This window comes from Saccopteryx leptura, chromosome 3 (genome assembly GCF_036850995.1).
Source record: "Saccopteryx leptura isolate mSacLep1 chromosome 3, mSacLep1_pri_phased_curated, whole genome shotgun sequence".
Taxonomy (NCBI): Eukaryota; Metazoa; Chordata; class Mammalia; order Chiroptera; family Emballonuridae; genus Saccopteryx; species Saccopteryx leptura.
Window position 1 is genome coordinate 12353305 of NC_089505.1, and position 21000 is coordinate 12374304.

The window sequence follows — 21000 nt, forward strand, 5'->3', positions numbered from 1 at the left end:
TCTTCCACTTTGGGGCGAAAGCACTGCAGAATTTCACACTCCCGTATTCCAGTGCAAGGGAAAGACTCCACCAATTCGCAGTCACAGTTGACAGCCTGGGCCGTAGTTCAGCGTCCAGCAGTTAGGGAGGAGTGGGGGTCGACTGTATTTACAAAACCCTTTAAATAAAGGGTGTTTTTATTTAATAATTTTCAGCCGAGAGCTGGATATAATTTAGTAATAGAAAAAGATTTACTTTTCCCATTTTTTCAGAAGAATTTTGAATCCTAAAATGTTGGGAGTAGCTGACTACAGAGCCAGCTTCTCTGCCACCCCCGTGTGACCGTGCAGAAATGCGGCGCTCTGAAGCCTGCCGCCCCCAGCGCCTCGGTCCCGGGAGCCGGCAGACCGGCCAGGACGCCTCTCCCCGGGTCACAGTGACAGCCCCCGGCCCGCCCTCGCTCAGAGCCCCCGGCAGCAGTTTCCGGGCAGGGCAAGGGGGTGTGAGAAGTTACTGAGTCACGGCTCGGGGACACACAGAGGCTGACAGTTCCAAGTCGCATGCAGAGAGATCCAGGTTAGAGGAAAGAACAAGTAAAAACCCTGTGTTAAAATGTCAGCAACAAAAAGGAATTAAACCATGGAAATGATGTGGGCGTGAGTCACAGGGGACACCAGGTGCTGGTGACTTCGTCAGAGACAGTGACGGGCTGCAGTCGTGCCTCGTGCCAGCGGAGGCGCACAGGGGACTTACACGCGGAGAGCGGGCATGCGCTGACCCGTGGGGGCCACAGAGCTGCGACACTCGGGGCCCTGAGAAAACCAAGTGCAGGTTTCTTGCAGAGAGAAGGGTCCTCTCTGTCCACGTCACCATCACGTCCATCTGCTGTCCCAGCATCACGAGGAAATGGCCGTCCCCGTGCCCTGTGGCCTAACCGTAGAATACGACAGCAACAGTAACACAGAGGGACTTGGATTCTGTGGCGACTGCCCCACGGCCATCCTCAGGGTGTCACGAGGGCTCTGAAACCTCAAACGCCCCCAGGGCACGGAGCTGCCTGGGAAGGGTCACGTGGCTCACAGGAGGGCTCAGAAATCTGGTCTGAAGTTCCTGAGTGTTCCCCTCCCCTCCCCACATTAGATGCAGGACAAGACGTAATGGGAGATGAAATTAAAATGTCATCTCTGTGGCTTTCCTTTCCCCCTATGGGAGCAAACGACAGGGCTTTGGGTAGTTCTCCTGAGCTCTCTGTGAATTTGGCCTTTGCTAAAGTCCAGATCAGGTGACAGTGACGTTAATGAAAAGCAAAGCTCAGATTTGTGTTGTGGAGAAAGGAGGTGAAAGCCACAAGTGGCATGCCAGGTTTCATTCAAGGCTCAGCATGTCAGAGCTGCTCCAGGGCGCCCTGTCCCGGAGCCCAGGGGACGGAGGTGGGGGGCTGTCCAGCCACAGGGGAGACCGAGGCTCCGCCAGGCCTCAGAGCTGCTACAGGGCGCCCTGTCCCGGAGCCCAGGGGACGGAGGTGGGGGGCTGTCCAGCCACAGGGGAGACCGAGGCCCCGCCAGGCCTCAGAGCTGCTCCAGGGCGCCCTGTCCCGGAGCCCAGGGGGCGGAGGTGGGGACCGTCCAGCCACAGGGGAGACCGAGGCCCCGCCAGGCCTCAGAGCTGCTACAGGATGCCCTGTCCCGGAGCGCAGGGGACGGAGGTGGGAGATCGTCCAGCCACAAGGGAGACCGAGGCCCCGCCAGGCCTCAGAGCTGCTACAGGGCGCCCTGTCCCGGAGCCCAGGGGACGGAGGTGGGGGATCGTCCAGCCACAAGGGAGACCGAGGCCCCGCCAGGCCTCAGAGCTGCTCCAGGGCGCCCTGTCCCGGAGCCCAGGGGACGGAGGTGGGGGGCCGTCCAGCCACAGGGGAGACCGAGGCCCCGCCAGGCCTGGCTGCTACAGGGCGCCCTGTCTCGGAGCCCAGGGGACGGAGCTGGGGGACCGTCCAGACACAGGGGAGACCGAGGCCCCGCCAGGCCTGGCTGCTACAGGGCGCCCTATCCCGGAGCGCAGGGGACGGAGGTGGGGGATCGTCCAGCCACAAGGGAGACCGAGGCCCCGCCAGGCCTCAGAGCTGCTACAGGGCGCCCTGTCCCGGAGCCCAGGGGACGGAGGTGGGGGATCGTCCAGCCACAAGGGAGACCGAGGCCCCGCCAGGCCTCAGAGCTGCTCCAGGGCGCCCTGTCCCGGAGCCCAGGGGACAGAGGTGGGGGACCGTCCAGCCACAAGGGAGACCGAGGCCCCGCCAGGCCTCAGAGCTGCTACAGGGCGCCCTGTCCCAGAGCGCAGGGGACGGAGGTGGGGGGCTGTCCAGCCACAAGGGAGACCGAGGCCCCGCCAGGCCTCAGAGCTGCTACAGGGCGCCCTGTCCCTGAGCCCAGGGGATGGAGGTGGGGGACCGTCCAGTCACAGGGGAGACCGAGGCCCCGCCAGGCCTGGCTGCTACAGGGCGCCCTATCCCGGAGCGCAGGGGACGGAGGTGGGGGATCGTCCAGCCACAAGGGAGACCGAGGCCCCGCCAGGCCTCAGAGCTGCTCCAGGGCGCCCTGTCCCGGAGCCCAGGGGACGGAGGTGGGGGACCGTCCAGCCACAAGGGAGACCGAGGCCCCGCCAGGCCTCAGAGCTGCTACAGGGTGCCCTGTCCCGGAGCGCAGGGGACGGAGGTGGGAGATCGTCCAGCCACAAGGGAGACCGAGGCCCCGCCAGGCCTCAGAGCTGCTACAGGGCGCCCTGTCCCGGAGCCCAGGGGACAGAGGTGGGGGACCGTCCAGCCACAAGGGAGACCGAGGCCCCGCCAGGCCTCAGAGCTGCTACAGGGCGCCCTGTCCCAGAGCGCAGGGGACGGAGGTGGGGGGCTGTCCAGCCACAAGGGAGACCGAGGCCCCGCCAGGCCTCAGAGCTGCTACAGGGCGCCCTGTCCCTGAGCCCAGGGGATGGAGGTGGGGGACCGTCCAGTCACAGGGGAGACCGAGGCCCCGCCAGGCCTCAGAGCTGCTACAGGGCGCCCTGTCCCAGAGCGCAGGGGACGGAGGTGGGGGGCTGTCCAGCCACAGGGGAGACCGAGGCCCCGCCAGGCCTCAGAGCTGCTACAGGGCGCCCTGTCCCGGAGCGCAGGGGACGGAGGTGGGGGACCATCCAGCCACAGGGGAGACTGAGGCCCCGCCAGGCCTCAGAGCTGCTCCAGGGCGCCCTCTCCCGGAGCGCAGGGGACGGAGGTGGGGGATCGTCCAGCCACAGGGGAGACAGGCTCCGCCAGGCCTCAGAGCTGCTACAGGGCGCCCTGTCCCGGAGCGCAGGGGACGGAGGTGGGGGACCATCCAGCCACAGGGGAGACCGAGGCCCCGCCAGGCCTCAGAGCTGCTACAGGGCGCCCTGTCCCGGAGCCCAGGGGATGGAGGTGGGGACCGTCCAGTCACAGGGGAGACCGAGGCCCCGCCAGGCCTCAGAGCTGCTACAGGGCGCCCTGTCCCGGAGCGCAGGGGACGGAGGTGGGGGACCATCCAGCCACAGGGGAGACTGAGGCCCCGCCAGGCCTCAGAGCTGCTACAGGGCACCCTGTCTCAAAGCCCAGGGGACGGAGGTGGGGGACCGTCCAGCCACAGGGGAGACCGAGGCCCCGCCAGGCCTGGCTGCTCAGCCTGCCGCCCTGGGCCGAGCTACCTCAGTGGTCAGCCACCCAGGGGAGCTTAATATAGCTCCAACGTCTGCTTAAAGCAACTGCTTCTAGCAAAAGCACTGTGTTCCCAGCCTCCTCTGTTCTTCACAGAATGTTTCTCAAACACTGACCGGGGGCTTTCCAGGCAAATAAGTGAATTCTCTGGGCTCTAAAGATGCCCGGCAACCACCCCTGCACTTGTGTGGGAACACCCGGGTGATGTCAGCCCATCGGCGGTTGGTCCCTGTCCCGGCGTGACTGCCACCAGGCCGGGTCAGAGAACCGTCTCAGAAAGCCGGCCCGGCCTGGGGACGCCCCAGGAAGAAGTGGGTTATAGCGTGTTCTTGGAAGGAGTGTGTTCCGAAGGTGGAGTGGATAAACGAGCCCGGTACAGAGCCCAACTCGGGGTGAAAGTGAGGCTCCCACTGGTGGCGATGAGAAAACTCCCGGGCTCTGGGGCCCTTTAAATATCACTGCCTCCTTTTCACTGTCACAGTCATCCCTGTACAAAAGTTGGACCCACCATAAAGCAGGAACTTAGCCTCCAGCAAGTTGTACCTCGGCCCTCATCACCTAAAGGGATCCCCGCCCCCTTGACTACACCAGCACCAGGCCCCTTCTCACAGACTGCAAACGACAAAGTAGATCATGTTTCCATAGTGAAAGCTACCTTGGCAACAAAATGAGCCAAGAATCTAATTTCTTCCCAAGTCTTCTAAGCATTTCCACACTCTCACCCTTCCCTCCTTCCTCTGTAGCAATCCACTTCTCTGAGGAGCGGGCATCTGCTGTGCCCGACGGGGTCCCGGGCAGGTGCCACTGGCCATGGCAGACAGGAAGAGAGAGCAGGAAAGGCTGCATGCACCCGCGTTACCTTCACATAGGACTTCTCGGTGTCCAGCAGCTCCTGGATGACTTTCCGGAGGCGATCCGCATCCGACAGGTGGCGGGCCAGCGGTCTCGGAGGCGGGTCCTGGCTCTCCCTCGGCCCGTCCATGCTGGTGGTCGGGGCGTCGTTGAGACTCCTGCACAGCGTAGCGATCTGCTCAGCACTCTGAGAGACAAGAGGGGGGAGCAATGGTCAGGACACTCCATGACTGTCCGCTGCCCACCACGGACACAGGGTCTCTACCACTGCCTGGCACTCTCTCAGGAACCTCAGGGGAGTACAGCCAGGCCCAGAGGTTACACCCACCACGAACCACTCTGTCATCTGCGATGACGGCAGTGCAGGTCTGAGCTCACACTCGATCAGCATCTACACCGGTGCTTTTTCATGGTCATGAGGGCTGCTGGGCAGACGCGGCTTCAGTGCAGAAACCACAGAGGGCGCACGGCTCACCCTCCGCGCTGCTGCTGGGGCCGCTCTGACATCATGCCTCTGGCTCTCGAAGGGCCAGCTAGCGAGCAGTTAAGAGACAGCCCGATTAGGCCACTCTGTGCCCTCAATGGCTGGCCAGACACAGCTCAGTCTCCCATACGAGACACCCCAGGAGACCCAGGAATGCTGTGGCACCCCAGTAGCTTGAGGATGGTTCGGCCCCTGTGGGCTTGGACTTCTGCCCTCCAGTCTAACCATTTAGCTCTGCGATCCTGGGCCAAGGGGCAGAGTTATGAGTGCAGAAGTTGAGCTGCTGCAGATACTGGAAACAGCAGAGATAGAGAAGGACAGGGAAGATAAGGTCTCTCCTCCGAAGGGGTCAGAGCCCGCCGGGGCACAGACAGCGAGCAGGTGACACAGCCGAGCTGGTGAGCTCTGCAGAGAGGGGTGAATGGCTCTGTGGGAAAACTCCCAGCTGGTCCTTAGCAGCAGGCAGCCACATGCCTGACCCAGCGACGGGGGAGGTGCATGGTCTCGTTCCAAGTAGTGGGAACAGAGTCATCGATGAAGAGGCAAGAAGGGGCAGGAATGCCGGGGAGACTAATAACCTTCCATGCAAGTTCTGGTGAGACTCATGCACAGTCCGATGGGCCTCCCAGAGAGCCCGTCTGTGTCCTCCTGCCTTAGCTGCTGGTATAACATCTCCAACGGTCTCCTGTCTGCTTGCACAGTGCCTGAAGCACCATCAGATGACAATTCAAATGTCCTTCTACCTCTCCAGCCCGTCTTAGCACCTGTCAGTCTGTGCCCTGTCGAGGGCAGAGTCACGCCTTTCTTTGTCACTCACTGCCTCCAAGCCCCAGCTCCGTGGCTGGTTCACACACAGCAGGTGTTTGGGGCACCTCGTTGCACTGAGAAAAGTGACAAACGAAGGGGCTCAGTCCCAATGCAAACGGCTAATATTTGGGCAGCTTTCTGTCTCTCAACTAAAACTCTCTTTGGTTTAAATGCCTTTGGCCTGACCTCCAATCACTCTGTCCAGGGAAGAAGCTGAACACATCAGAGCATCTCCATTTCTACTCCATTTTCTTTGCTGGGATGTTTGAATATTAACAACTTCCACAAGCCTGTTGGTGGCCCTCTGTGGCCTGCTGTGTGTTTGTTGTAGAAGCTGTCACCTGAAAAACTGAAGTGCCTCAGAGGAAAAGCAAGGTACTCTGGCCCCCACCCTTCTCTTCCTCTCCGCTCTCCCCTTCCCCCCAACACAGGGATTTCAACTGACGGAAATACACATCCACAACAAAACTCAACATTGATCTTCTGGGCTGGTCTTTCAATTCAATCCAGCAGGTACCGGCAGAGGGCCCGCTCCGCCTCCAGACGGACCGGAAGCCAGGTTCTGCACGAGGAGAGAAGACCTGCCAGGCAGCCCGGAAGCCGACACAAGCTTGTGTGGGACTCAGGAGAAACGGGACACTCATTAACGGGCGGAAGCATCACCTCGGAACGGGCTGCCTGGGAGCGCCCCGGCCGGGAAGTGGGCTGTAGCGCGGTCCTGGATGGAGCGTGTTCCGAGGGAGAACCGCGGAAAAAGCCAAAGGTGAAGTGGAAAAATGAGTCCAGTTAAAGAGCCCAACTCGGGGTGAGAGTGAGGCCCCCACTGGCGGCAGCTAGCACTCCCGGGCCGTGGGGCCCTTTAAATCTAATCGCTTCTCTTTTATTTTCACACTAATCTTGGCACAAAAGTTAAGACTAACCATAAAACAGGTGCATAGCCTCCAAGTGGCCATAAAAACACATACAGTAGGATTTCCTTCTCCAGAAGTTCAAACCACGTGGAACTACTGAGGCCTGTCCTTGGACCTGCACACTACCCGCTAGGTTTTGGCCTTACCTGGAAGCACAGGCCTGTTTCTGGGAGTGCCTGTCAGGCGTTCATCCTGGGTACACTTTCAAGGCTTGAGAAACAGATGCGCATCGTTAGGCACCAAGCAGAATGCAACTTGAGCTATGAAAACGTCTCATGGTGTTTAAAACAACCGAAGGTTATGAATCGCTATTGAAGAGACTGCCACACTGCTCAGTCATGCCCCGAGCCCCTAATAACAGAGCAAGAGCCAAAGAGGCCCCCCTCTTCCAGGAGGTGACGTCACAAAGGAGCACTAGGGGATGTAACAGACCGTGCACATCACATGCCTGCACCGACTGAGTCAGAGTCTCTGGGGTCTCGGGTAGAGGCGTTTTTATAACTTTCCCAAGTGAAGCTCATGTGCGGTCCAAGGGAGAGCAACTGGTCTACCCACCAGCATAGCAAACATTCCACTTGGGTTTCCCAGGAGTGGCGCTGTCTCCAGCCAGCTCACCCTGTCCCCAGGGTCTGCACTGCGGGATGGCCAGCCAGGCAGGTGTGTGGACTGAGCTCGTGACACAGGCGGAAGCAGGCAGAACCATACCTGTGACCCAGGGATTCGGGTCTGGCCCTCTACTATAAGCTAAACAGTCCAAGATAATAATACTCAGACTCCAAAACGCCCTTATATTTGAAATCTATATACATACTGGTATTTTTTTGCAACACAATCTCAGACAACATAATTTTGCCACCCTGAAAAATAGTCTCCAGAGCTATAGATTCTATATTAAACTCATATATACTGTATAAAATGAGAGCTGACAAAATGCACCGTAAGTTAAGTGGCAGCTGGTGAGAAGACAGCTTTGCCTGGCTGGGATGTCAAAAATCACACCTAACAATGCAGTGTTAAAGTAACGAGATTTTAAAAATAAAGTATCTTGCCATGTTAGAAAATCAGAATTCATTTGATGAATACTTCTGCTAAGATCAACTTGGAAGGAAGACTGTTAGGTGAGATTTTCAGAGCAAATGTACTTTTTAAGGTACCCCAATGAGGTGCTCAGGTGAGACACAGCCTCTGTCCTCACCATGAACAGGTCAGCTGTTGTCTAGGGACGACGGTGAGGACCACCTGGGATCAAAGGGTGCAGGGCCCCCAAAAGGAGCGACTGATTGTAAGTGTGGTTTCAGATGACATCTGAGTCAGATGGCCATGTGTCATTTCCTCTGTTCTTAGTGATGATGCTGAAGGTAGAATTCCGGGTGCATCTGATACACAATTTCTAGGAGCAGTGACTCTTTGGGTGGGGATATTTTCACACATGCGTGTGCTGATGGGGGTGAAAAGCACAGACAAGATTCAGAAGCCCTGCGTTCTAGTCCTGACTCTGCCCCCAGTCCTCCATGGACTCCTGGGCGGACTCATTGCTGAGCCCTCAATTTCCTTGTTGATGGAAGAGAAGCCGTACACCCTGCCCCATCGAGTTGCCCCTCCAGTGGTCCCCTGGGTCAAGGAGGAAAGGGAGTGTGGACTCTATCTAGGCCAGACAGACTCGGGTGGGAGGTGGTCTCGTGGAACGTGCCGGCATTTAACCCTCACCCCGACCTTGCAGAAGAGGGGCGAGGGGGCACGGCTGGACTTGATGGCCCGGGAACCTTCTTCTCTCTAGCCCTGCACGGGGCCAACCACTGCCGGGTACCTGGCAGAACATGGGGCAAAGCCGGCGTGTCTCTCCCCTCCCCTGCCCAGCTGTATCTGCCCACCACAGGGGCAGGGCTCTCCTGGGCCCAGGAGAATCCAAACACTCCAGGTGGCTAGGGACACGGCCACTCGCCTCCGGAGGCGTCTCTGCTTCGAGAGTGAACACGGCTGCCACACTTCCTCAGAGAACACTGCCCTCCACTGGGCTGACCTCCACCCTCCACCCCAGAAGCGCAGCTTTAAAGGTGCTTTAAGGCAACAGGCGGGTGTTCACAGGGCCAGGTGCGTGTGAGGGCTCGGCAGCCTCGTGGCGCGGGCTGGCGCCCAGTGACAACCCGGATCTCGGGCTGTGCGCCTCCGATTGATACTGTCCAGTTTGTAGCGACCGACGCTGACAGCCTTGGGTTCATGGTGGGCCCCACCTTTTTTTTTTTTTTTTTTTTTTTTTAAATATGGAACGCTTCACGAATTTGTGTGTCATCCTTGCGCAGGGGCCATGCTAATCTTCTCTGTATCGTTCCAATTTTTAGTATATGTGCTGCCGAAGCGAGCACGGGCCCCACCTTTTATAAGGGAGCACAAAACAAAGAATTCGAAAAATTAAATAGAAACAGTTTTCTCTACAACTATGCCGTATAGTGATATTGACCAAAAGGGGAAAAAAAAAATCTTTTTCTGTGTTTCTAAGGTTACACCAAAGCGGATCCCTACTTGAAAATGATCTGATCTCATTTATAGACAAGGAGATGGAGGTCTTGAGTGTGCTTACAACACCAAACACAGGTCATTGTGAGACGTGCTGGCGTGCTCGGGCTGATCAGCTGAACTGTGGTCAGTGTTTCACAAAGTGCACACATATCAGATCATCAAGTTGTATGCCTTAAACACGGGTACAATTTTTAATTGTCAACAAAACCTCAGTAAAATGGGGGATAAAGAGAGACAGCTAAACAGCTAAACAGTTCTTTTTTTGGTTCTGTTTTTTCAAATGTACGGATAGGTCACCTTCTGCTTACTGGGACTGAACTGCGTCTGTTTCCTGGCTCAGAGCACAGCTCTCAGGACGATCAGCGCCCACCCAGATTCTCCTGGGCAGGGCGGGGCGTGGGGCGGAGCCTCCTCAGACCGGCTCTGAGTCACACAGGTGAGCCTCCTCACCTCCACTCAGCACGAGGCTCATCAGAACAGCACCAGGCCAGCCTCCTCCCAGCCGCATAGTGAAAGCCATCCCATGAGCATACATAACAACTGTGACGTTGCTCAATTTCCCCATGGGTTTTGTAACCTTAAAAAAAAAAAAACTCACTTAAGATCAGTACCTCTCGGCCCTGGCCGGTTGGCTCAGCGGTAGAGCGTCGGCCTGGAGTGCGGGGGACCCGGGTTTGATTCCCGGCCAGGGCACATAAGGAGAAGCGCCCATCTGCTTCTCCACCCCCACCCCCTCCTTCCTCTCTGTCTCTCTCTTCCCCTCCCGCAGCCAAGGCTCCATTGGAGCAAAGATGGCCCGGGCGCTGGGGATGGCTCCTTGGCCTCTGCCCCAGGCGCTAGAGGGGCTCTGGTCGCAACATGGTGACGCCCAGGATGGGCAGAGCATCGCCCCCTGGTGGGCAGAGCGTCGCCCCTGGTGGGCGTGCCGGGTGGATCCCTGTCGGGCGCATGCGGGAGTCTGTCTGACTGTCTCTCCCTGTTTCCAGCTTCAGAAAAATAAAAAAAAAAAAAAAAAAAAAAAAAAAAAAGATCAGTACCTCTCATCATCCATTTCAGGACGATGGCTGAGATTTCGTAGCTGCTCCATGCAGCATCCCTGCCCATCAGGAGTCTGTCTGCTCCTTCCCAGCAGCTGAGCTCCGACGGGCTTTCCTGCTCAGTTTGTGACGGGGTCCTTGGTTAGGGACCACAGGGGCTGCAAACTCCCTGTCAAACGCACCTGTCACTTTGTACTACTTGGGCTCCAAAAACACTTCCCGTCTATGCAAAAAGGTTTAAAAGTACTGCATGATCCGGGGTCCTCTTTCACGGAGAGATGCTGACTGGGAAATGACAGCGCTCGCGGAGTGGGCCACTTCTGCATCCCTGGTCCAGGGGATCAGGATGCTAACCTACCTCAGGGAGGAACTCCGTGAGGGACGTCGCCAGCTCACAGGCCTCGCACCATCTGGCAGCCGGTCCCATCACCACACGTGACAAATCTGGCAGACCCCACGCTGCCACCCACGGCCTCTCCGCCCTCCGCTGGACCCTCGACCTGGACCAAATCCAAGTTGGGACAGTGGTCACAGAGTCCCATCATGCCAGGATACACGGAAGAACAAGGTTCCCGTGACTACTACTACTGTTCCTAAAAAGAACGGTGAGAAAAATAAAAAGCAAGCCGTAGGCTCTGAGCCAAGGGCCGCTTGTCTGCAAGGACCATCCGGGGCCGGGAAGGTGTGGTCCGGGCGGCGTGCACGCATGTGGGGCACACGAACTGACCAGTCCGTTGTCTGGAAGCCACGAGGCGTCTGCACTACTGAACAGTCTGTCAGCTGTCAGCGCCGGGCAAACGAGGGACGTCAGAAGAGTTCTCTCAGTAAAATGAACAAAAAAAGTATCTAAAACTGTACAAATGACTTTTCCTCGATTTACTCTGCACTTCATTAAAGCCCCTCCCCCCCTTGCACGCGCGCTCTCACTCAGAGAAAAAGCTACTATGACCCCAGATATTTCCATCCAAAAGGAGCACAGAGGGTTAAATGGCACACGCGCCACAGACCGGGGGCGGGGGGTGAGGGGGGAGACGGGGCAGGAAGAGGGGGGAGTGTTCAGCACCTTCACGGGGTGCAGGGTTGGAAGGAGGTTAAAAAGATGCTCAAGATGATTATTTTTATATTTGGGGGAGGATGATTCATTTTATACTGATACAGTCCCTGGATTGGCATGCAATTTTTATTTTATCAAAATGGTGCAAAAGAAAAAAGAATGAGGAAACATTCATACTCGTTATTTTCTGGACCAGACAGTTCTATTTCCAAAGACACTCTCATGTAAACCGTAAAATTAAATGTGAGTTCATGTCAGATGAGAGTCCTTTTGCACTGACCTGTAAAGATTAACCTCAATAAATTATGGTACAAAAATGCAATGACATATGTGACAGTCACCAGTGATGGGAGAGATCAGTGTCTGCTGACCCAAAAATGGCATGATTTATTGGGAAGGAGAGAAAGTAGGTCTGCACTTTTTTTATTTATTGAGTGGGAGTGGGGGAGGCAGAGAGACAAACTCCCGCATGTGCCTTGACCAAAAACCCTCTATGGGGTGATGCTCTGCCCATCTGAGGCATTGCTCCATTGCTCAGCAACCAAGCTATTTTAGCACCTGAGGTGAGACCATGGAGCCATCCTCAGTGCCTGGGGCCAACTTGCTCGAACCATTGAAGCCATAGCTGCAGGAGTGGGGAGAGAGAGATAAAAACGGGGGCAGGAGAAAGAAGAGGGAGAGGGATGGATGGAGAGGGAGGGATGGAGAAACAGATGGGTGCTTCTCCTGTGTGCCCTGACTGGAAATTGAACCTGAGACTTCCACAAGTAGAAATGCATTTCAAATTATTTCATTTAAAAATTTTAGCCTGTCTGAATTTCCTTTTATAGAGTAGTTTAATTTTTTAAAAGAATTTTAATGGAGTCTCTTCTCATCACTCAGCATGTATGAGGGTCCATCCCTCTGCTCACAGTGCCAGAGTCTGGCTCGGAAACCAGCTTTGAGCAGTAATTCGAATATGACTGGCGTCCAAAGCAGCGCGGGGTCCCATGGAACAGAACAGAGATCTACTCTGGTCTAAGCAAGGTAAGGACAGCGAACGTGGAAGCCACGAGCGCAAGGGTAAATGAAGTCAACTAAACTAAGCAATGTTCGGGGCTGGGGAAGCACCGAGTGTGTCGGGAACTGAAGGTCATTGAGCCTCAACCAGAGAGTCAGGTCGTCCAGGCAGATGGGGCAGGGGAGGGGCAGGGGAGGGGCAGGGGCCTTGCCCCGGGGGACGGGGAGAGGGGACCCACGTGGACCTGAGTACAGCCTCCTGACACGGCACCTTGGTGACCCCTGCCACCTGTGGGATATGCACCTTACAGGTGATGGCAGAGTAAGTGTGGGGACACGACTCCTGCCCGTCACCGGAGCTCCACCCCTTTCCATTACCCCCATGGAAGTGTGACGCTCCCACCAAGGGCCACAGCGCGTGGTTTGCACTAAACGGTCACTTTTTCCCATGACAGGAGAGTTATGCACACAAGCCCTGGAGTCGCACAAGGCTGTGGCCTTGACTGAGTCGCCTGTAAAGCAGGGATCATCCTGTCTCAGGGCCTGGAGGAAAGTCCACGGGGCAAAGCACGTACACAGACTCAGCCCGGCGCCGGGCTCCATAGAGGCCAGGGCTCAGGAGAAGTCACAGCACGCACGGGGCATCTCGTTTCCCAAGTCGTTATAGACGTAGAGAAGAATAAATTTCCCCCAGGGCCCCTGAAGGAAAGGCCAGAAAAATCCAATTTCATGGATCCAGCAGTTTTTTATTATAGTTCAGCACCTTCTCTACACCAGCCAGGCGCTGCTCTAGGTCTGAGGGTGACGCACAAGAAGAAGACCCTGACCCCACACGAGGATGCGAGGAGGAGCGGGAGGAAGGGCAGAGGTGACAAGGACAGAGGACAGAAAGTGGAAGGCGCCGTATCTCAGAAAAACGTGAGAGGGCTCCAGGGACACACACAGCTGGGGGGTGGGGTGGCGGGGGCCAGCAGGACGGGCTGTAGTGGGTTGGGGGCGGCAGACTGGGGGCGGCGGAGGAGGAGGGGAAGGCTGTGCAAAGGCCCGAGGGAGGGAGGCAGCCACCGCAGGACCGGCCAGAGGGAGGCCGGCCTCCGGGAGGGCAGAGGGCACTGGTGTGGCCTGCGTGCAGGACTAGCCAGTCCTTGGTGCCCAGGCGGCACAGCCCGGGAGGGCAGGTCGGAGCTGTGTGTCTGGAGGGAGGGACCTGTGACTGTGGCTGCCAGACCCCAGTCCCCTCTCCGGGGAGGAAGCGGCTGAGCCAGAGCCAGCGTGAAGCAGGCCGGCTGCCTGCCTTCTGCTCGGTTTCTTTATTTAACACAGTTTGGTCAGAATTCAGGAATGAATTAGACAGGCTCTCCCTGCCAAGGATGTTTCCAAGGCTAGGACGGGGCTCTAGGTAACCAGGCCTCGATCTCACATACAACACTGGGCGTTTCGATCTCCTTCTCAGGTACCCGACACAAAACAGCCCATCTTGTGCCAGGTACGGTGTTTTCTCTTTCCAACTTTTCATCCAGAAAAGAAGAAGATATGGCTTACTTCTAAGGTATAGTGACACCTGCTCATTGAAGAAGATGGGTGTGGGCCACTCTTAACTTCAGCATGCAAACACATGCCACCCCTGGAATAAAGGAGACTCTAATGACCCCGCCTAAAACAAACAGGTGAGGTAAAGCTGGCTCAAGAGAGCAGGGCTCAGCCAAAGCCAGGCTGCCACCTTCTGTTGCAAATAAAGTTTTATTAGCACTCGGCCGTGTTCATTCATCTGCCTACTGCCCACGGCTCCTCCACACTGACTCGCAGAGCTCAGTGGTCGCCAGAGCCTAAAGTAGCCACTGCCTGGCCCTTTACAGGAGAGGTTTTCTAACCTGTGATATAGAGGTGAGCCCAGAACAGAGAGGATTCTTCTTATGAAACTAAGTCTGAAATAAAACTCAAAATCATCCATACAACCTTATGCTGAAATTTTCCAGTGAGTAAATAAGTGTGAATTTAAAAATGACTTCTGTCTTTTTCTAGAGACGACAAATGATACCCTAATTTGTTTAAGGCGTAAACCTTCAGCTCTGCCCAAAACAAAAATCCACCTGTGCCCACCTGGCTCAGGTCCAGGGCTCAGGAAAACAACTCTTAACTTCTTTTAGCAGTTTTTACTTTGTGTCGCTTTGGGGTAGATGGGATGATTCAGTCTGCTTTTCCTGTGACGTAGCATGACCTATATTGAAATTCCTTCCGTGATTTCCTTATGTCATCTAACATTCATTCTAAATATGTTAAACAAGTCCCCCTAAGCCCATATCTCTCAATTCACTTTTTTTTTTTTTGTAGATATTTTTCTGAAATTGGAAACAGGGAGGCAGTCAGACAGACTCCTGCATGCTCCCAACCAGGATCCAACTGGCATGCCCACCAGGGGGCGATGCTCTGCCCATCTGGGGCGTTGCTCTGTTGCAACCAGGGCCATTCTAGTGCCTGAGGCAGAGGCCATGGAGCCATCCTTAGCGCCCAGGCCAACTTTGCTCCAATGGAGCCTTGGATGTGGGAGGGGAAGAGAGAGACATAGAGGAAGGAGAGGGGGAGGGGTGGAGAAGCAGATGGGCACTTCTCCTGTGTGCCCTGGCCAGGAATCGAACCCGGGACTCCTGCACGCCAGGCCGACGCTCTACCACTGAGGCAACCGGCCAGGGCTCAATTCACATTTTTGAAAAGCATCCTTAACTGTGACTTTTCTCATCTATCAACACTGCCGCCCATCCACTTTCCATCCACAGGTGTTGATCTCAGGCCTTAGCCACGTTTTTACACTCTTCCATTGTTCTCTAGCCGCCTTTTGTCCTGATCGTCACATACATTTGTCTGAACTGTGTATTCACAGTGATGACACTCCCACTAGCAGTTCACATCTTCACATTTAACAGTACCATTCCGGTTGGCTTCCATGTTGACTGCCGATTTTCTTGAACACAACATTTCTATTCAAGAGTGTTGTCTTCAACTTTCTTCTCGGCAATAGATAACATCACAATGAGCTGTTTCCGCAGGAGAGAACTTTGTTACATAATCTTAGGATGTACTGAGCTGAGATCATTTTTCTAGCTTTGTCACTTTATTTGAAAAGAAAACATGTCAATAACTCCAATTCTAATCAACGTCTTGACAGACCACAGCTCTGACAAGTCTTTGTCAGCCACGGATTTCCGGGCAGGTAAATATCTAGTGAATGGAAGAGTGAGGACGGTGCAGAGGAGTTCCGAAGGTGGGCGATCCAGCTCACTGGGGTTCAACAATTCGGGCTGTGTTCAACTCCGATCAGGGCGTCTCTGCCCAACTGCCTATACCCAGACTGACCCTCTGCTGACCCCTCTTTCCTTTTCTCTGGTTCTCTAAAAATCGTATCTTTTATGTTTCTTAGTGGTAGCCCAGGGGGCTCCTGGTTCCCTAACTTAGAAAAACAAAAAGTAGGGTCCCAGCTGGTTCCAGCGGCAGACCAAGGGCTCAGCTCTGAGAGCAGCCCTAAGATGCTCAGGAAACTATTCCAGTTCCTTGATGGCATTTCTTGGGCGTCTTAGATCAGCTTTCAGATTCCAAGACAAAAGAGACACGGACCCTGCTGGCTCTATCTAGTTGGCTTAGTCTACCTTCTCTTGGAACCCAAGGCTCGGGATTTCTCTTACTGGTAGAGGTGTGAGGGACTTCACAGGGACACAGACGAATGTGGTCAGCTTACGAGCTGCCCTTCATTGCTCCTAATTAATGTGTCCCTACCATTGTCCAAGCAGGCTTTTTATTAGATCATCACTCACATACTGGTGCCATATAATGTTTCTTTTAGGAAGTATTTCTATAGAATTCAGAAAGATAGTTGCTATTAGGACACTTACTGCTGGAGTTATTTTTTAACAGCACTTCTACTGACGTTGAAAGATACTATTTTTTCTTTGCAATATTTCTCCCACCACCAAAGAGAGAAAAAGCAGGAAAAGCTGCAAATAACACAAAGCAAATAAGAGGATAAAAAGTTCACTCACGAAGACAGTCTTACCCACTCGGGGATGGGATATATTTTATTATTTGGGGTCCATACAAGTGTAATTCAATAAGGATACATAGAACTCAGTGGGAAACCCTCCATTAAAAAAGGTACGTACAGGCCTGACCAGGCGGTGGCGCAGTGGATAGAGCGTCGGACTGGGATGCAGAAGGATCCAGGTTCGAGACCCTAAGGTCACCAGCTTGAGCGCGGGCTCATCTGGTTTGAGCAAAAGTTCACCAGCTTGGACCCAGGGTTGCTGGCTCGAGCAAGGGGTTACTCGGTCTGCTGAAGGCCCGTGATCAAGGCACATATGAGAAAGCAATCAATGAACAACTAAGGTGTTGCAACGAAAAAATAATGATTGATGCTTCTCATCTCTCTGTTCCTGTCTGTCTGTCCCTGTCTATCCCTCTCTCTGACTCTCTCTCTGTCTCTGTAAAAAAATAAAATAAATAAAATAAAAATAATAATAATTAAAGAAAGGTACGTCCAAATTAGAAAAGTTAGTGGTTACAAATTACTGGAGAACTAGTCTCTAAAACTTATCTGGCAAAAGTTACACATTGAGTATGGCTAGAGCCCAGCAGCCACCCAGTGCAGGAAGCGCCCCTGGTGGGACCGCTCGGGCCCTGCAGCACACATGGTCCAGAAAGAAGCCCCCAGCCAGCCCTGGGTAGGGAGAGCCTTTCTACTCAGATGGAAGGGGTCTTCCCCAATACTGCTGTTCTTAAATGCACCCCAAAATATAGTTTTAAATGGTTAATTTTTTAAAATAGTACTTTTTGTGCTGCCCTATTTTAATTGTAAGGTTACTAAATATTGGAAGAATTTAAAACACAAATTTTATCCATTAAAAACTATGTGGAGGTAAAAGCATTTACCTGTGTGGGTACGATCCATAAACCACACTTCACATTATCAAAATCACTACTCTTCAAATGCAAGTATCAGGTATTCATCCTTGGTATTGACTTGAGAACTTTTCTTCCAGAGATTTCTAGTTACTGGACAATAGCCACTACTGAAATGTCATTATAGCGCTATGAAATAGTTTCTTTAAAGGCTAACACAAAACAGATTAGAAAACACTTAACCAAGTTTGTACATCAAGCTAACGAACCAAAGAGTCGTGCCCAGATTTCTGAGGTCGTACCTGCGATCTAACTCTCAGGGTTGCACTGCCTTCAAGTCGGTTCAGAGAGGAAGCACGCACCCATTCCACGTCGCTGGTACTGAAGCACAGGGTTCGACTCCCCCCTTCCTCTGTGATCAGTGCCACGTTCTCCTCACTGGGCAGGCACGTATAGTGGCAAGAAGTGGCTCTAGAATCTGACAGCTGGGTCTACCGCCAGCCCGGCTACCCGGCTGGTAATATCTATTCAATGGTGTCATTGTGCAGAAACGGGTTTAAAAGAGATAATGGGTATAAAATTCACGGAGCATGCTAAAGGCTGAGTTGACGTCCTTGCTCAGAGCCCCCTGCAAATTACAAAGCCATTTCACAGATGTGGCTCTCTAATTTCCCCTGGGAACTCCCTGGAAATATGCCGTATTTCCCCATGTGTAAGATGCTCCCATGTATATGACACACCTTAATTTTATTTTGGAGCCCAAATTTTGAAAAAATTAATATTACATCAAGTTATTGAACTCAAGTTTTATTCATCATAAAATTCATACAACTCCTCATCCCTGTCAAAACTCCCATCCATAAGCTTGTCCCCATCTGTGTCTGATGACGAATCACTGTCTTCAACAATGAGCACAAAAACAAGCGCGTAAAAGCAGGAAACGCAAGTAAAAAATCTACAACCACTGTGTAAGACGCACCCAGTTTTTAGATCTCAAGTTTTTAAAAAATATGTACATCTTATACATGGGGAAATACAATAATACCACTCTTTTTTAACCCATAAGGATCTAAGGACCCAGTGGGTGAGGTGATTTCTCTAGAGCCCCCTAACCCGTCCTTTGAGTGAGAGGCTCCAGCGTTCCACCTGTCCCAGCAACAGTGCATTAGGAGACAAACATCTTTCTCTTCCAACTCTGCAGGGCAGAGGATGAAATCCTCCTAGCGCAGTGGTCAGCAAACTCATTAGTCAACAGAGCCAAATATCAACAGTTCAACGATTGAAATTTCTTTTGAGCCCTGGCCGGTTGGCTCAGCGGTAGAGCGTTGGCCTAGCGTGCGGAGGACCCGGGTTCGATTCCCGGCCAGGGCACACAGGAGAAGCGCCCATTTGCTTCTCCACCCCTCCGCCGCGCTTTCCTCTCTGTCTCTCTCTTCCCCTCCCGCAGCTAAGGCTCCATTGGAGCAAAGATGGCCCGGGCGCTGGGGATGGCTCTGTGGCCTCTGCCTCAGGCGCTAGAGTGGCTCTGGTCGCAACATGGCGACGCCAAGGATGGGCAGAGCATCGCCCCCTGGTGGGCAGAGCGTCGCCCCCTGGTGGGCGTGCCGGGTGGATCCCGGTCGGGCGCATGCGGGAGTCTGTCTGACTGTCTCTCCCCGTTTCCAGCTTCAGAAAAATGAAAAAAAAAAAAAAAAAAAAGAAATTTCTTTTGAGAGCCAAATTTTTTAGGCTTAAACTATACAGGTAGATACATTCCCTACCGAGGTAGCGCCCGCACGTGGTATTTTGTGGAAGAGCCACACTCAAGGGGCCAGAGAGCCGCCTGTGGCTCGCAAGCCGCGGTTGGCTGACCAGAGTCCCAGTGGACCCTCTTCCCTCCCTGCTCCATCTCGCTGTCAGAATGTAAACTGCGGACGTGCCACTTGGTGCGGCCCTGGCCACGGGGACCATCAGAGTCCATCCGAGCTGACGACGACACTGAGCCAGGAGGAAGGAGACACGGAGCGGACCGCGCTTGCCTGTCCCTGTCACCTTCTCCAGGAGAAAGCCACGGCTCCCCTACCTGGGAGAGCAGACGGAATGTGCACTGTGACCCGGGGGACCGCCGGAGCCGCCTCCCGGACTGAATTTGAGGCAGACAAGTTATGAACTCTGTGCTTCAGCACGATGCTCTAGCCAACTGAGCTATCCAGCTAGGACAAGTTATGAACTCTTAAGGAACTTTTCTGAGCGTTTAAACTTCGCCATCTACAGCCTGTTGCTGCCATTCGGAAGCAGGGCCATCACGACGCACAGCACGCCACCGTGGCCACGCGGTCCGGCCGGCCAGTGCGACCCCCCCGACCCCACTGCAGCTTCAGGAAGAGGGACCTGGAGGTGGGTCCTGCCCCGGCCTGCTCACCAGAGGCACTGACTTCTACTGACTGCTGTCCTATTAGGCGTCATGGACCAAGGAGGCCCCACCGTCACTTACTAAGAATGGCGTGGGGGTGAGGACGGGGGTCCAGGCGCTCCGACTGGTCTGACACCCACCACGTCCCACCATGCTTAGAAAGGACTGGGTTTCAGGGCTAATATTCAGCTGAAAATAATGTTTGGAATATGGTATCAAAAAATTATAGCTTTGAGGGAAGAAAAGAAAGCCCACAAATGTAAAACATCAAATTATTTGTTAATATCCTGACAACCCTAATTAGGCACGGGGACCGCCAAGCCCTGCTTGCCGGGAGCGAACGCAGAAACAACCGGCGTGCCTCTTGCTTGCCGTGCGGTTAACTCCTTTGCTAGATTAGGCCACGCGATCACCAACTCGGTGACAGCACCCCTCTATTGCTTATTGACACGGCCTCCATATCAACACCTCGTCTGGAAGACTGTCTGCCCCACGCAGTTATCTGAGGCTTCACCGCAACCCGTCTCTAAAATCGAACACTCACTAAATCACAGAAATGAAGCACTCAAATCTAAACTAGGACAACGGTTACTCTCAACATGTGGTTTGGCAATTTTGATCAAACTTCCAGAAGATACAAATTAATATGCACGAAGTAACCGCGGCCATGTCTCCCCGTCTCCCGGAGGTGAGAGCGGCAGATTCCCCAGGGCGGGACGCGGACAAGCAGACTCTCGAGCAAGACCAAAGGGCACCAGAGATGACACGACCGTGACAGACTATGCATTAAAAACTTTTCTTTAAAGCATCAGCCATAGCCATAGAAAATTGTTTTTAAAATCGCAGCTGAGATTACCGGCTTGAGAATGAGTCTTTTTCTATCTGGGAAACTCATCTATAAAACCATCGTAGTTAAGACCTCAGTGGGCAACAGAGAGGGGGGCAGGGCTCAGCCTGCGCCCTCCAGATTCCTGGATTCACCGGGGTGACGTGGCCAGGCCAGTCTGCTCACACTGATCACCCTTTATCTCGTCACTCAATGAAGGGAACGGATTCTAGAGAATTTCCAACACGCCAGCTCAGAGCAGCGTGAGGTAGGAAGGCGACTCCTCACGTTGTACAACACTTGTGGTTTCTGAGCGATTAGCAACGACACCCCCACCCAGCCTGCACGAAGGTCGGGACCCAGCTTCAAGCCGTTGCACATCTAAGCGCTTCCTCCTCCGACCGCTGCTTTCTGCAGACACTGGAGAATTCAGGTGGCAGCCGAGAGTTAGAGTGTGAAGGAAGGTGAACCACGGAGGAGGAAAGCCGAACAAACACAATAACGGAGGAAGGGGGAGGCGACCACAAGCAAAAGAATGA

The 21000-nt window shown here is 54.1% G+C and overlaps 1 protein-coding gene and 1 non-coding gene across 3 annotated transcripts in view; both read right to left on the reverse strand.

The window, feature by feature from the left end:
* The window catches only part of TIAM2 (TIAM Rac1 associated GEF 2), a 109389-nt gene that overhangs the window by 15807 nt on the left and 72582 nt on the right, over positions 1 to 21000 (reverse strand). For both annotated transcript variants that reach the window (XM_066372944.1, XM_066372945.1), the window contains one exon: positions 4555 to 4734. In XM_066372944.1, the coding sequence (XP_066229041.1) occupies positions 4555 to 4734 (180 nt within the window). The remainder of the gene's footprint in view (positions 1 to 4554; positions 4735 to 21000) is intronic.
* On the reverse strand, positions 9005 to 9112 carry LOC136401900 (U6 spliceosomal RNA). The gene has a single exon (XR_010750824.1). It is a non-coding gene; the product is annotated as a U6 spliceosomal RNA (small nuclear RNA).